This window comes from Rhamphochromis sp. 'chilingali' (genome assembly GCF_963969265.1).
Source record: "Rhamphochromis sp. 'chilingali' genome assembly, chromosome: 22".
Lineage (NCBI taxonomy): Eukaryota > Metazoa > Chordata > Actinopteri > Cichliformes > Cichlidae > Rhamphochromis > Rhamphochromis sp. 'chilingali'.
Genome location: NC_137950.1, coordinates 23,188,048 through 23,203,864, shown reverse-complemented (window position 1 = coordinate 23,203,864; position 15,817 = coordinate 23,188,048). Strand labels below are relative to the sequence as shown.

General features: G+C 39.0%; 2 protein-coding genes across 4 annotated transcripts in view; both read left to right on the top strand.

The window, feature by feature from the left end:
• The window catches only part of rpl38 (ribosomal protein L38), a 64,001-nt gene extending 49,596 nt beyond the window's left edge, over nt 1-14,405 (top strand). The window contains exons 1-5 of one of the 2 annotated variants that reach the window (XM_080873367.1): nt 11,424-11,483; nt 11,676-11,702; nt 12,324-12,384; nt 12,991-13,113; nt 14,332-14,405. In XM_080873367.1, coding sequence (XP_080729493.1) covers nt 11,700-11,702; nt 12,324-12,384; nt 12,991-13,113; nt 14,332-14,357 — 213 coding nt within the window. In that variant the 5' untranslated portion in view covers nt 11,424-11,483; nt 11,676-11,699 and the 3' untranslated portion in view covers nt 14,358-14,405. Of the gene's footprint in view, nt 1-11,423; nt 11,484-11,675; nt 11,703-12,323; nt 12,385-12,990; nt 13,114-14,331 lie in introns of those variants that run through there. The other variant, XM_080873368.1, reaches the window with a different exon arrangement.
• Nucleotides 14,406-15,226: 821 nt separating this feature from the next.
• Nucleotides 15,227-15,817, top strand: part of ttyh2 (tweety family member 2) — a 76,739-nt gene continuing 76,148 nt past the window's right edge. For both annotated transcript variants that reach the window (XM_080873784.1, XM_080873783.1), the window contains exon 1: nt 15,227-15,682. In XM_080873784.1, the coding sequence (XP_080729910.1) occupies nt 15,554-15,682 (129 nt within the window). In that variant the 5' untranslated portion in view covers nt 15,227-15,553. The remainder of the gene's footprint in view (nt 15,683-15,817) is intronic.

The following is a 15,817-nucleotide window of genomic DNA, read 5'->3' as shown; positions in this document are numbered from 1 at the left end:
TCCGGTCCGAGGTAGAGCAGTTCCCGTACCAGACTGTTATACAGTTGGTCAGGATGCTCTCGATGGTGCAACGATAGAAGTTCACCAGGATGTCTGAGGACAGGTGGTTCTTCCTCAGAGTCCTCAAGAAGAAGAGGCGCTGGTGAGCCTTCTTGACCAGCTTGGAGCAGTTGGTCGTCCAGATGAGATCCTCGTAGATGTGGACTCCCAGGAACTTGAAGCTGCTCACACGCTCCACAGCCGTCCCCTTAATGTGGATGGGTGGATGTGGGTCAATTATGCTTCAATTATTTCACCCAGCCAAGTGTACCACAGGTGACCACTGAGAATTAGGGTTAAATCCACATTGCATACTTTTCCCTTGTCCCCTTTGAAGACTTCTGCCTTGTGTGTTGTTTTTTTTCTTCTTGAAGTTTATTTTGTGTGTTGCTAAAAAGTAACAGAGTACTCTATCTGTCTTAAACTTGCTTTTTATTGTGTATTCAGTTAATAACTCTACTAACACTAGTGTCAAAAACTACTGAACCCACTCACATAACCTTATCCTTGACTTATCCTTAGCTTGTGTGTTTGTGTAACCAAGCAGGATTTCTGGCTCAAATGCATACTCGCAACCCAGTGAAATTTGTAATCTTAATGACTGAATTTGTAAGCTGCCCTGATGCTAAGAGGTGAGTATCAGTGCAGCCTACAACCGACAGCTTGGCCCATGCTGAGCAAACAGAGGCCAGGAAATGTTAGCTGGCTGATACAGACCTGCTGTCAGCCAAGACTGACACTGTGGGTGCTGAGTGGTGCAGGCAAGGGCAATGTGACTGAGGGCATGAGGGACGACAGACATCCTGGCACAGGCACCGCAGGCTGGCAGGTGTGTGTATGTATATATGTGTGTGTGTGTGTGTCTGTGTTGGCTGGAGGGGAGCAAGTGGAAATTGATGGCTGTACAGCCCCCAAATGGCAGGTGGGGAGGTCTCTCAGACACGGTCCAAAGGACAGTCAGAGAGAACTATTCATTCATGATGTAGCCGACTCCCAGACGAAAATGTTACCATGAAGAAGAGACGCACTAAAATATTTTTACTGTGCTGCACTAATAGGGTGACAAACTATGGCCACTTTCATAACTGAAATAAACAGATAATTTGACACTGATCTGATCAAAATGAAGTAAGAGTTTACTTCCCTAAAACTTTCTCTCTTCTTCTACATCCACTACATAGACCAAATGCAGCATCTTTCTTTAATGGTCCTGTAAATATTCTAGTTTTTCAATAGTCAAAAGGTCTATTTAACCTATTTAAATGGTCTATTTAAATGCCTATTTAACTAAAATTCAGTACTTTTTGGCTTTAATGATCAAAAGTACAGAAAGTTAACCAAAGGTTAAAAAAACAGTCTTGAATTTTGAAACTTGAACTTTAAAAAGATCGAACAATGCTAGAAAATTCATAATCTCCAAAATAATGTGGAGAGATGAAAGGCAGCTTTAGTCCTTTTGTTATTCTTCTGGTATTTTTATTAATTCTTTATGTGTAAAAGTATTCATTCATTCTATTTTCTGTATTTTCCTTCTAAAATATAAAAGATATTCTTGCCAAACTGTCCCCTGGATGAGAAGGGTCCAAGCTCCTATTTGCTTTATTTTTTGTCGTGATTCTGGGTTTCTGTCATTTCCTGTTTGGCTTTGAAATTGCTCAACCTGTTTTTTCTTTTTCTTTCTTCTCTTTTTTAAAAATTCCTCTTGGTTTAATTCTTTAAACTTATTGCAGTCAGTGTATTTAGTCTTCTAACAATGTTTAAATTTACTGGACATTTATGGTAAATGGTAAATGGCCTGTATTTGTATAGCGCTTTTCTAGTCCCTAAGGACCCCAAAGCACTTTACACAACCAGTCATCCACCCATTCACACACACATTCACACACTGGTGATGGCAAGCTACATTGTAGCCACAGCCACCCTGGGGCACACTGACATAGGCAAGGCTGCCGGACACTGGCGCCACCGGGCCCTCTGACCACCAACAGTAGGTAACGGGTGAAGTGTCTTGCCCAAGGACACAACGACTGAGACCGTCCAAGCCGGGGCTCGAACCGGAAAACTCCCAACTCTTGAGATTTATGCTAATTTGCTTGTTAGTTCAAATAATTAACCAGCCATGTGACAGCAAATCAGTGTAGTATAGTCAAGACAACTTGCTAAAGTTCAAACTGAGCAGAATCAGAATGGGAGAAAAAAGTTGATTAAGTGACTTTGAACGTAGCATTGCTGTTGGTGCCAGATGGGCTGGTGTGAGTATTTTAGAAACTGCTGATCTGCTGGGATTTTCCCACATAATCGTTTCTAGGGTTTACAGAGGATGGTCAAAAAAAGACGAAAAATATCTGGTGAGCAGCAGCTCTGTGGGCGAAAATGCCTTCTTGATGCCAGTGGTCAGAGAAGAATGGCCTAACCTCGACCTAGTAGGGCAACAGTACCTCAAATAACCACTTTTTAAAACCAATGTATGCAGAAGAGCATCTCTAAATACACAACATGTCAAACTTTGAAGCAGATGGGCTATGGGAGAAGAAGACCGCAGTGGGAGCCACTCCTTTCAGCTAAGAAAAGAAAACTGAGGCTACAGTTTGTTGCAACTTTGGGCAGTAGACGATTGGAAAAACATTGGCTGGTCTGAGGAGTCTCAATTTCTGCTGCAATATGTTGTGTAAAAATGAAATAAATTGAGTTGGAGGTAACCAGGTTGTCTTTCTGGGTTTTATTTACTTTTGCAAAGGGGTCAAACAAAAGTACAGACAGCATGACAGCACTCTACATGTTTTTTGACAAAGAGGGATTGAGAGATAAAGTATTTATAAAGATAGGCTATCTATCTTAGAACACTGTGTAATAAAAGATAACATGTACATTTGGATAGATCTAATATGAAGGATTATACAGAGACAGAGTATCAAAACTGTTTGTTCAGTAAGGTCAGTTTGGCACAGAGAAGTAACAGAATCTTAAAATTTTACCATCACAGATATTTAAATAAAAGGGTCAGAATCATAAAAACACCAATGCTCGTATGTAAGATTGTGGGCACACTTTAACACAAACTGAGCATCATTTAGACACACACAATGTTGCAAACCAACTCCTTTTATGACCACAGTGTACCCATCTTCTGATGGTTGCGTCCTGCAGGATAACCTGCCAGAAATGTGTACCAAATGAATAGTGAGTGTATATACTGCTTCCTTTTGTTGTTTGCCAAGTCATCTTTTTACTCCATGGAGTCAGGTTTCTGATCCATGTTTCTGTTTTTCTTTTTTTTTTCTAGTTATCTCAGACTTGTGACATTTACCCAACTTTGGTATTCTGTTTGACAAGTTTGTTTAATCACCAAGTATTTCTTTGTTTTGTCCAAATCACCGAGTCCAGAATAATTGCCAATCAGAATAGTGCTCCAAACTAGTTCGCATGTTATCTGTATATGGATGTTTGCACTAAAGTGAGGACCGCTATGTGTGCAGTTTCAGAGTTCTAGAGACTGCATGAGGTATGGTATCAAAAGACAGATGAGCTTAAAGCAAGACACACACACACATTTTTTTACTTTCAAAAACATATGTCAGCAGAATATTTAGATGTCAAAAGTCCCCCTAAGAAAAACCCCTGATGATGGCTTTAAGGTTATAAATCGCCACTTAAGCACAGTCTATACTCTTTCTCTTCCTTTCTGACCTTGCTTTCACTCCACTTTTACTCCTTGCTTCCAAGGAAATCAGTTTTTTCTGCTCTCAGGTCTTCTGTAAATGCTCAGCCTAACATCATTCACAGTCACGATTTCTCTCAGCATAATTCACATGGATGGTGGTCATGTTTGTTTGCCTTGCCCGAGGCCTTGCACAACGGAAGAAGTGGAAGAGAGGCCCTAGGGTATCGAGTGGGATTGATGACTTCATGGACCGTGTTGCATAGATGAAGCATCTCTATCTGTATAGAGTATATGTGCTTTCTAACAAATATTTCTTGTTGTTTTTCTCCCTGCAAAATATCCACTGCAACCTTCAATGTCAAGGTTATTCTTATGATTGAGTTGGACATCGTTTTAATCTGCTAAATACGCTTACTTGCAGGCCAATTCTGTGACATGCACAGTGAGTTTTTCTTCTTCCTCTTCCTCACTATTCTTTCCTGTGTCCTGGTTTTCTGATTGAGCAGACCCGAATGGCAGGGAGTCATGACAAAAAGCCACACTGATTTCTTGGACTGCCATTTAGCACTGACACATTGGTCTTTCAACATGATAAATGAGAACTTTGCGGTAAACTTTGTCAACAGTTTCTGGCTACTCTGACAAGTCTAAGCACATCCACATAGCAATTCTGTCAAGGTAAACCTTCAGACTCTCTAATAATCTTACTTCATCTGCAGACGTACTTTGAGTTTGCCTGTGATAAGGCTACCGGAAAAGGGATCAATATCGATCAATAATCAGGGAGATTAGAGAAACCAGGGTGGTAGAGAGGATTTTAAAGTAGTCTGTTCTTGCATCTATAATGTCAGAAGTATTTAAATATAACTTGAATGACAGCAACACCAAGTTTAATATCACATTAAGTTCTCAGCCTTTGTATTTTATTGCATATTATCACTGTGGTTGGTTTCCTACATCGAGTAACATCTTTGTCTATGTCTTAAATCAAATTTAAAAAATAAAGGTCTGCTGGTATGCTGCCACTTTTGTACTATTTCCCAGTGCATCCATGAGAAATGTGCATTTAAAACCTTCTGCTGACTTGATGATCAAAGTAAATTCAATAATAATGGTTCAGTAAACTATTTCAGGTAATCTTTCGTTGCCTCTCATCCATACAGTAGATCAAAATGTGATTAATAACAGAATCCACTGCTGCATTACTCATTAGCTCTCAGGTAGAGCTCCTTCTGCTGTCGCGCTTACAGGCCTGCGGGCAGAAATGATGTGTTTCATTACCTACAATGTCTGCGGTGAAGCTCCTGAAATTCCATCATCTACCCTTTACGTGTCTGTTACAGTTAAAAAGGATCTCTGAGCTAAGATCATTTCTTTTTCTTGTAACCCCACTTTGCTTTTTTAATAAGCCAGCGCATAGTTACAAAGTATGATTATCCGTCAGCCTGAGGGTACACATTTTTATTCCAATAACTGCCTTTACACAAAAAGGGGATTATAGTTTCGGGGAACTATTTTAATACCAAGGTGTGTCCAAAAAGGGAAAAAAAAAGACTTCAAATGGGTTTTCAGTGCAGAATGAATTCCGAAATTCACACTGCTGTGTAAATAAATTAACACTTGCCCCAAGCAGAATATCTGAATCCATCTTTCTAAGGTGAGATAGTAATTTGTGCGAGCACAAGTTATGAAAAAGGCAAATAAAAATTCACATTGCCAAAGATTTGGGGGAAGGTATAAGGATATCATATCATGAGGCACAATTAAAGCGTGATATGTTAATAAGCAGTGCCCTCAGCTGTGCTTGACGATTGTCTTATGTTGCAGAAGATTGTAAGGATGTCTAAAGGTAACTTTGATTCATTTGACGTCTTATATAATTCAATGAATTTGTATTCATGCATAATAAAAGGAGAAAATGAAAAGAATTAACATTAACCTTTGCAATCTCTCCCTTATACAGAGAACTGAAGACCATTGGAGGCAATACCTTAATACACAGCGTCTCCTAATGTTGAGGATGAGATGCTGATCAACTCGACATTATCAACTACTGGCTGCCCCCTATTGTAAGAAACCCAGAACTGCAACTGGGGAATGGAAAAAAAATCAGCATTTAGAGTCAAGCTGAGTTTCTACAAGCGGCTTGGCACAGGGGATCATGTTTGTTGCTGTGCAAGCAAATGGAATAAAGATCATACCGGTGCAAAAGAGCTTTAGCTAAACCAGGCATGGTCATTTGTTGTAATCTCTGTGGATGAGCTGATCCTCCCTACGTAACCTTACACTATTACATCCACCCCTTACACAAGCGGACATTCAACAGGGATGGGAAAAAAAAAGAAATAACAACAGAGGTTGTGATGAAAATTAAATAAATACCAAATAGGACATGCACACTGGCACATAGGCTTTGATAAAATGCAGTCACAATATAAAGAAATATTATAAACGTACGGCGTTAATATTCAGTTTAGGCGCCTCAAACTTTATTTCATCAACTTTATTCTCTTTTATAAAGAACTTATTATTATTTTGAAATGATGATGCATGACGTGCGTGTTACATCAGAGATGGCAGCTGAGAAATAATGCGTAATTGATGCTGTCGGTGCTTTTTAGAGCATACAAATCCCAGATAAGTCTATTGATTTTCATTGTTCATGAGCAAGTCGAGAGAGAAGAAAGAAATTGAAATAATATTTAACAAAGATGAAACAAATGTGTCCGCATAATAACAGATAAAGCAGGAAAAAAAGGTTTAAATTACAGTAATTTCAGTTGAAAAATTAAACATGAAATAAATAAAGATGAAGAGTTATAATAATCAGGTTCATATCAGGTCTAATTAAGAATTTGTTTATCTGCGAACACATTTTTATGCAGCACACGTAAAGCATGAAATGTTTCCTGATCACTAAGTTTTTTTGGTCTTTTCTGAGTCTTGTCCACTAAAGTGTAATGCTATTTAAACTAAAGCATTAACGGTACAATGTATAACAAGACAAACTACACTTTGTCCATCTGTGTATCACCTTTCATATTTTCTATACACCAGTTCCTCAACAAGGACACCTTTTTTATGATCTTTCCTGTGAATGGCACGGACATCATTTTACTGAAGCTACAGAATGAGTCTTGTACTCTTACATCTCCTCAGCTTCCCAAGGAGCAGAGTGACTGGCTGTCAGTTGAAAAAAAAAATATGGTGTATTATCTTGTCAGCAGCAAGGAGTAGAAATCCTTGCTGAGATAAAACTGTTTTTAGTTCCTTTTTCACTGTGGAAAAATGGTTTGGGACTACAAACAAGTACACAAAACAACACAGATGTGGGACAAAGCTTGTACTGTGTAGTGTCCGTGTAGTTCTCTAACCAGTATCTGCTGCAGAGTCACTGAGCCCCCTCACTAAAAACACTTGCTAAAACAAACTGCACTTCATCTCCAACTTTGACTGACAAGAGACTCGTGAAAATTTTAAACCCTGAGTGAAACGTCTCCAATAGTGCAAGCGCTGATCGAGTATCTGGGTGGATATGGCCTGTGAACACGGGCAGACAGGTATATAGTAGGTTAATTAAAAACGGCCGATGAGGTGTTTCCTGTCTTTATGAATTAACGCCAAGTCAGAGCAATGGAAACAGACTGAGGTGTCACTCAAGCATCACTGACCAAATATCCTTGGCTTGTGCACATTTTAAACTTGAATACAGTTCAGCCCACTTATGAACTCACCTCCAGGTAAGACAACTATGGGAAATATGTACTGCTGGAGTATGTTGCCACTACCATTTCCTCTGAAACAAAGTACATGCATAATAAATTACAAAGCCAAACACTGCCTTGAACACAAGAAGGTAAAGTAAATTGACACCCACTGAGCAGAAATGTGTTTCACACCTCACCATCGCAGGATTGGCTCATTAACTATGCTCTACTGCTGTAGAAATACATGGAATCATTTTTTGTCAGGTTGTAAGGATAATAGATGGGAATTTCTTCACTGTGAACCATTTATATACTTAAAGGCTTATTATTCTGGTACCCATTGGGTTTATCTGTCTTGAGTGCAAAAGATAATTGAACTCATAAGTCAGCAGGTTGGTTGTAATGTGTGCAGTTTCAAAGATGTCTCAAGCAAATCTTTTACTTTTTTGCTCTCTCTCCCTCTTTTTTTTTTTTAAATTTAGTGTAAGTCTGAAACCAAAGAAATACCTGCCAGAGCGTATAATACAAAAGCCCAACACAGCAGTTTTTCAGGAAACAAATTGTATTATACATGTAATTCTTCCCACCCTTCTCAAAAGAAACATTCAGTTCCCTCGCAATGCTTGGCCCTGAACTGAGTTTGAAAAACTCAGCCATACAAGAGGATATAATGCCTGTTGCCTACTTGCTTTAAAAATGACCTCCGGGTTAACGGCTTCTCTGTATCTACGGTTTAAGATGAGAATGAGAGAAAGGGCTAGAAAGACGTATTAGAACAGATGAACAGATAGACAGAGGCAGAACATTCACAGTTCACAACTCAATTTGAAGCGCGCAAACTATTTCAGTAGTGAAAGGAAATCTCTAATTGGATTAAATACAGTCTTATTTGGTTCCTTATCATCTCCCGTTATAGACAGCAATATTTCCTCACCCACAGTCTGCCTGACCTTGAACTGTTAGATAAATCTGGGGCTCTGACGCGACTTGCTGCATGTGTGAATGCATCTTTATTGGAAAAAAAAAAAAAGAGAAAAAAAACGTATGAAGTTTTTTTTTCACCCTTGCATTTTGAGTTATACAATTATTTCTTTTGCTTGGTAAAATCCAGTTTATGGAAGTGTCACTTATGAAAACATGTCTATACAGTAAAGACTCTGAATGGAAGTTATGAAGTGATGGCTGACTTTTGAATCAGCTCAGTGATACGGTATATGGCCGGGAAATTCTGTCCTTTTCTGCTTGATATTTGTCCATATAGTAAACAAGGTAAATTCAGACCATTGAAGTTTCTATTTGTATGTCATTTTGGACAAAAGAAGAAAAAAAATACTGAGTTTGATTCGATTTATTTTCCCATGAATGTTTGTAAGTTATATTCCTAGCAGCGTTGAGAAGTTATTGAACATTTAACATTTATGCAGGGTAGTGGATTGCAGCTTTCTTTGGTGTGACTGAGGGGCTTCGAGCTGCTCAGTAGAAGAGGAAAGGGGTTGTTTTGGGGCTTTTTTAACTGATACACAAGAAAGATTTTTCTTGACACTTGACTGGATCACTGTGTTCACAATTTTTCTCTAATCTCAAATGTATTGAATAAAGGGTTGACCACTATTACAGGTGGAAAATACATTTTTAGGTACAGAAAAAAATCCCTGGCAACTTCTAGGGAGATTAAACTTAAATAAACATCGATTCTGTATTTTTATTTTGGGATTTTTCATTTTAGAACTCAATTTCAAAATCCTGTTTGCAGCCCAGTGTCTTTCCTGCTTTACTAACACTTTACCTTTATGCCAATTATGTGGAAATATATCCACAGCATTTAACTGAATTAATTTCAGGTTCACTTTACATAATTAGAAATGAATGCATGACCATTACAACATGATTCTGCTCCTGAAGTGATAAACACAATGCATGTTCTAGGTCAGTCTCAGGTCTGCAGAGGAGACCTAGTGTGATCATGTCCACATCTTGGAGATATGGCTTTTTTCTGGCAGTGTAACGGAGCGGAAAGGCTGATTATGTTTCCAAGATGGTTTGTGTTTTTTAAAAAGGAAACCAAAGCGGGCAGAGCAGTGGAGCCGCCGAGGGAAAAGCACACGATACAAAAACTGTAGAATTAAAAATATAATTTATTATATTTAAATAGTTAAAAAGGTAAAATGAATTAAAACAACCTTGGCCAAGGGAAGACACAATAAAAATCAATAACACACAACATTAAAAGTCCAGTGGAATCCACCACGGCCTAAAAGTCACAGAAAAACTAAGAAATCAAGCGTAGTAATAAAAGAGGGAAACCCAGCAGAGTCCTCGCCTTCCTCCTCGCATTCCACGTCCTGGTGCACTGAAGAAAGGGAGGGAGCGGCAGTCACTATTCCTTTGGCAGTTTACTTTATAAAAAAGGATAAGTCAAAGACTTACCTGGGAGGGCAGAGCTCTCAACTCCGCCCGCCGCTTCCTTAAACTGCAATCGGCACCGCGGTCTCACTGCTTCTGTTCTCCCGCAGTGCACGAGCTGGCTCTTGTCGTTATTGCCACTTGACTGCCGCTACGCGTCCCTAGTCACTGGTAATCTCTTTTCCTCCCCAGTCGCTGGTCATCTCTCGCTCTCCAGTCGCTGGTAATCTCTTTTCCTCCCCAGTCGCTGGTCATCTCTCACTCTCCAGTCGCTGGTCATCTCTCACTCTCCAGTCGCTGGTCATCTGCTTCATCTGATCATCTCTACTCTCTGATCGTCTCTCGCTCTCCCCCTGATCGTCTGTGTCTTTCCTCTGTCTGTCTCGCATTCTTCGTGTTGCATCCCCCGTTGAACACCGGCTCCAACCCTTTTATGTGTCATTGAACACTCTGTGAATTACCTTTCCTTTCCTCTTCAGGTGTGTCCAATTAGTCAAAACGGGGAAAAGGCGGAGTCTCTCCAGGACAATTTGCCGGCAACTAAAACATGCAAACTAAATAAAACACTGCACAAAAATATAACCAATGCATGCAATATAAAAAATAAATATGTACACTTCACATTAAAATACAGCACAGCAAAACAACGTCCGTCCTTCCCTGGATGACAGCAGCGCAAACATAATTTCTTCCACACACTGGTCCTAGCCAGTGTTTCTATTCAGAGGCACGCTGTAGTGCATCCATCAAAGCTTATTCATACTTGGCTGAAAGTGCGCAGTGAAACACAGTGTGTGATCTGCAGGATAACAAAAGGGTCACACAGAGGGTGAGAAATAACCTTCATACATAATCCGCTTTACTGGCCTGTGAGGAATTCTCAGCACATTATGTCCTGTGTGATGCATGTTGTATTCATGAAAAGGTCTAATGTGTATAATCTGTGTGCAGTTGAGCAGCAAATTAATAAATTCATATTGTGGTTCTGTGTCATAGGCAACAAATCACTGACATTCACCAGGCTTAAATGAATTGTGCACACTACAACAGTGAATTATTAGAGGATATATTAAATTTTATGTACATGCAGTTTTATAAGCTTATTTATACTCTTGCATTGGAAACCTGTTTGAGGTATGGTGGTTTTTTGCCATTTTTTTTTTTCATTTTTGGTACATTCAATTCCCTTTCCTGGCTAATAAAACCAACAGTTACTTTGCGACCTTCAGCTTTCTTGACAATAACCCATAGAGCCTCTATGAGTTTTAATTCAGGCGAGTTACCTGGCCAATCAAGCCGAGTAATATCATGGCCAGTATTTAGTAGCAGCTTTGTCATTGTGGGCAGATGCAAAGTCCTGCTGGAAAAAGAAATTGGCAATTGTTTTGTTATTGGGAAATAAAGACATATACATACATTTTTTTTTGTCATTCACCAGTATATGCTTGGCTGGGTTATATTAATTTTACTAATAATTTTATTATAAAGTCTATAAAACACGATTTGGGGATTTATGCGGCACACAAACGCTTTTAAATTTCGGCAAAACTGGGCTCCTGTATCAATATTCGATTCGCTTTTCGTCTTGGCCCTCGGTAGTTGCCGTAGTGACATATAAATGCGTTTTCAACCGGAAGTCCCGCCCCTTTTTCATCCCCTCTCTGGCCGGCTGAGTGAGTTCATGTTGCACCACAAACATAATGACTATTTTAATCATCATCCATCCTCTTTGTCAGCAACATTTCGAACCCAACTTTTGCTAAAATATAATTATTTCATTCCGTTGGTAGAAGATTAGATTGAAATTTTATTTTTAGTACATTGATTATCGTCTGTATAGCTGACTCGATCTTTCTCTTCCGCAGCCTCCAGTCCGCTGACACGGCAGCATGGTAAGGATTGCATCTCATTTTAATCTGTTAGTTGCTTATTTGTGCTTAATAAGGTTGTATGTCATGTATACGTGTATGTTGTTACTTAGAATGTGTTTACAGTTCAGTTAATAGTCGGTAGTTGTTGTAAAAGTAGTTAGCACTGGCTATTAGCATTAGCAAAATGCCGCTCAGGGGCTAAGCTGGGCCACCCGGCTGCAGTTTGTTGAGGAATGACACATGAGTCAATACCTATAAGAAATTGTTTTGTTGTTGTTGTTTTTGTTACTTTAATTAGAAGTGAATGTCTTGAAAGTAGCTTAAGGCACTAAAATCATAGTTGCGTCTTTTCTACAGTACTACAGCTTAGACTTGGTCTGCGTTAGCCACAGGGTGCCTGACAATTAGCAACATCCTACCAAAAGAGTTTTTTGCTAACAGCAAGAAGTCCAAACATCTCAGGCTGATGTGCCCGTGATGCATTTACACTCTTGCGAGAATAATGATGGACCAAGTGCTAGGTTTCGACTTTATAACGGGAACCTCAGTTCCACCGGTCCACTAACACTCGTTAGCGATTCATTATCAGCATGTGAAGTTTGATGCTCTGCCTGACTGATCATTTTTTCTGTTTATTTGTAGCCTCGCAAGATAGAAGAAATCAAAGATTTCCTGCTGACAGCCAGGAGGAAGGATGCTAAGTGTAAGAGGCACACAGGCATCACATTTTGATGTTTAACAACTAGAAATTTAATCTTCTTGCCAAAGAATAGGTAGATATGTGGGTGACAGCTTGCCACAGACAGCTCTATGCTAACATTGTAAATTGAAATGCACCTTTTAAAGTCCAGTGAATGTGTTGAAAAAGAAATTTGAACCTCTAGAAATATTTTTTTTGGGGGGGGGGGCATCTATCATGTAGTTACCTCTAAATTAAAGTGCTCTTCAGCGAGATTTTGGTCTTCCCCCAAAGCAAAATCACCATGGCTTTGATAAATAATAAATTGTGGTGAAACTTACTAAAAGTATTTAGTAATTGGCAGGCTTGTGGCAGTTATTCTGTGTTGTCTTAGGCTATTTAATATACAGACCATTCATACTTACATATGTAGTCACCTCCCACAAGCCTATTTTTGAGGCATGAAAAAACACGTGTTCAGAATGCTGTTTTTATTAGCAGATCCAGTAGAGGAAAGTATTAAACTAAAGCTCTCACCTATTAGTGTTTGTTTGACTTGAGAAATAATTATGTTTGAGTTTACTTTTGAAGAGACTCGGCGCTAACACAGCTTTGTCTTTCCTCCTTTAGCCGTAAAGATCAAGAAGAACAAGGACAATGTTAAGTTCAAGGTGCGCTGCAGCAGGTACCTGTACACCCTGGTCATCACAGACAAGGAGAAGGCTGAGAAGCTCAAACAGTCCCTGCCCCCAGGTGAGTAATAAGAGAGGTGGCATGTAAAGTGAACACAGCTTTCTGGAAAATGTGCTCTTGATTTTTATCAAGTAGATTTAAGGGCTTTGAATTAAAATGACTCAGACGAAACTTTTTATCGCACTGATTTAAAGATATGTGCACATATACTACTCTGTACAGTTTTGGGCCACCTTTGGGTTGAAGATTTTTAATGCTGGTGCATCCCTTTAAGTTAACTTACTTATTGAGACATGGTTCAGTGATTGTTAATGGTTTGTTTCTCTTGGCTGCAGTGTTAAAAAATAAACCCTTTTTGAAGAACATTCATAAAAATACAGTTAAGTTTTTTGATATTCTGGGACTTTAGTGCTTTTATTGGCCCACAGTAGTTGTCTGCTTTATCATATTTGCAAGGAAACGTATAAAACGTAGTTAATTTCATAAACAAATGTCTGGAATCTTTAGCGTTTAAAAAGTCTGTGTGCACATGTATTAATGATATCTGGTTCTCGTGGAAAATGACCTGGACTTTTCAGTGTGTAAAGCATAGCTGCAGATTCTCTGTTTACAATGTGTAGAACAGAAGGTCCTGATACTTAAGTGCCCCGAATTGCGAGGGTTAATAGTGCAATACTGGGGAAAAAAAAAAAGTTTGCCTCATAATGGCAGAGGAGCCATTTTTAGACAAATTAATTCATTTTAAAATTAATAATATCATCAATTTTCTGCTGCATATCAGGGTTTAGATTAGTTGTTTTTTTTTGAAGAATTATTTCTTTAAAAATTGTGATACTTTAAATTATAATGAGCTATCATTTTATCCTCTGATTTTCTGTAACACGTCATGCTGTAGCTGGTAGGACTGAAACTGGCATTGAATCGCAAGCTCTTTGTATTAAAAAAAAAAACCCCAACAACCCTGAATTAAATTCTAATCGCCACAGAGACATTCATGCTCTTCAAAGAGCAGATCCACATTAACTGGTTCTTTGCAGTTTGCTGTCACTCGTGTTGATGGCAGTCTGCCGTCTTCTTAATACTGCCGGTATGATAATTGTTAATAACTTTCCCTGTAAAGGTCAGATGTGATACCTGGTGCAAGTGGAGAAATTTTGATGAAAATATAAATACTCCTTACTACTTTAATCATGTGATGCCTCAAATGTATTTTCCCAGTTGTGTTTTAGAAAGTGTGTATCTGAATATTTCTAATCTTTTGTCTTTCTTTCTCTACAGGTCTGGCTGTGAAGGAGCTGAAGTAAATCCGTGATGTACAGATAATTGTAATAAAAAACTGGGGGGAAAAATCACTTTGGCTTCTGTGATTTGTTGTGTTGTTATACCATAATCCACAAGTGTGACATGGACATTGGAGCATTTGATCTGAAATGAGCGGCAATGACTTTATAGCACAATTTGGGGCGAAATAATAAAATGCATCCTTTGTAGATGTTGATTGTTTTCTTCAGCTTCATCTTTGTAGAGGTTTTCACTGACTGCTTGGTTACAATGTCTGCATCAACATATAGCCACACTACATCTATATACAAGATTTTTACCCAGAAAATGTAAACTTGTAAATTTTAATGGCTATAAAATTAATTTTGGAAACATTTAAAGTGATAAAGTCATATAACCAGCACAGTTAGCTATTTGACAGCTGGGCTGAATCTGGCTCAATTCCACTTAGTTTAATTACATCAAAGTTTCATAAATAAATATAAGTAACCTGCTCATGAATACAGCAAATATTATTTTAGCATCTAAATTTGCTGCATCTGTAGCTGAAGTACACCAGAAAATACAAGTATACAAAATGTTAATATAAGCCACTTTAAAAATGACCCACCAGCTGTTCTCACGGGCTGCATGTTGTGTAATTGGCTTAATTGAACACTAGGTGGCACCGCTGTTGCTTATTTACCAGAGAATAAAGGGTCCGTTAATAATTAAAAAAAAATCGATGTAGCTGATGTTACAATAAACTGACTTTGTGTATTTAATTAATTAGTTGTACTTATGATGTATGCTGCCAGACTAATGTTCCGAAACCATTTACGAAAGCGAATGTGCACGCCCCCTCACCCCCTGGTGTCCTGCGCCTACTATAAGTGCGCGTTCACGCTGCTGACTGTGTTGTCTGCTGTTTGTGTGTAGCAGCTGTCGGTCGGATAGTATCTGTGGGTCCACAGGAACGGAAACATGGACGCAGAGTGATTATTGGTCTTTCTCGGGAAAAATCTTAACCGGAGCTCACTTTGCAAACACACTTTTACCTTTGCAGGACTTTCCCCACCTCTCATGTGTGGTCGAGCGTGTTTCCACAACCGAGCATGCTTTTATCGTTGCCTTTGTTTAATGTGCGACTTGATTAAAATATCCGGCAGCGGAAAAAACTGCCTGCTTTACTACTGAGAGGCTAATTTAGGCTGAAGCCTAACTTTTTCTCCGGGCAGTGATGTCTTCGGATCGTGTGGATTACATTGCGCCGTGGTGGACTTACTGGCTTCACAATTTTCCTCATATCAATCTGAGGTTTCAGCCCATTGATAAGACCTTCCAGCCTGAAGATGAGAACTACCAGCAGGTCAGTGGAGAGGGATATGGGACGTATGGCTCTTTACCAGAAGCCTAGTTATAGACGCTTAAAAACTGGGGCATAATATGTCTGTAGGTTTCTGCAATGACACTTAATAAAGAGTTTATAATACTATTTTAACAC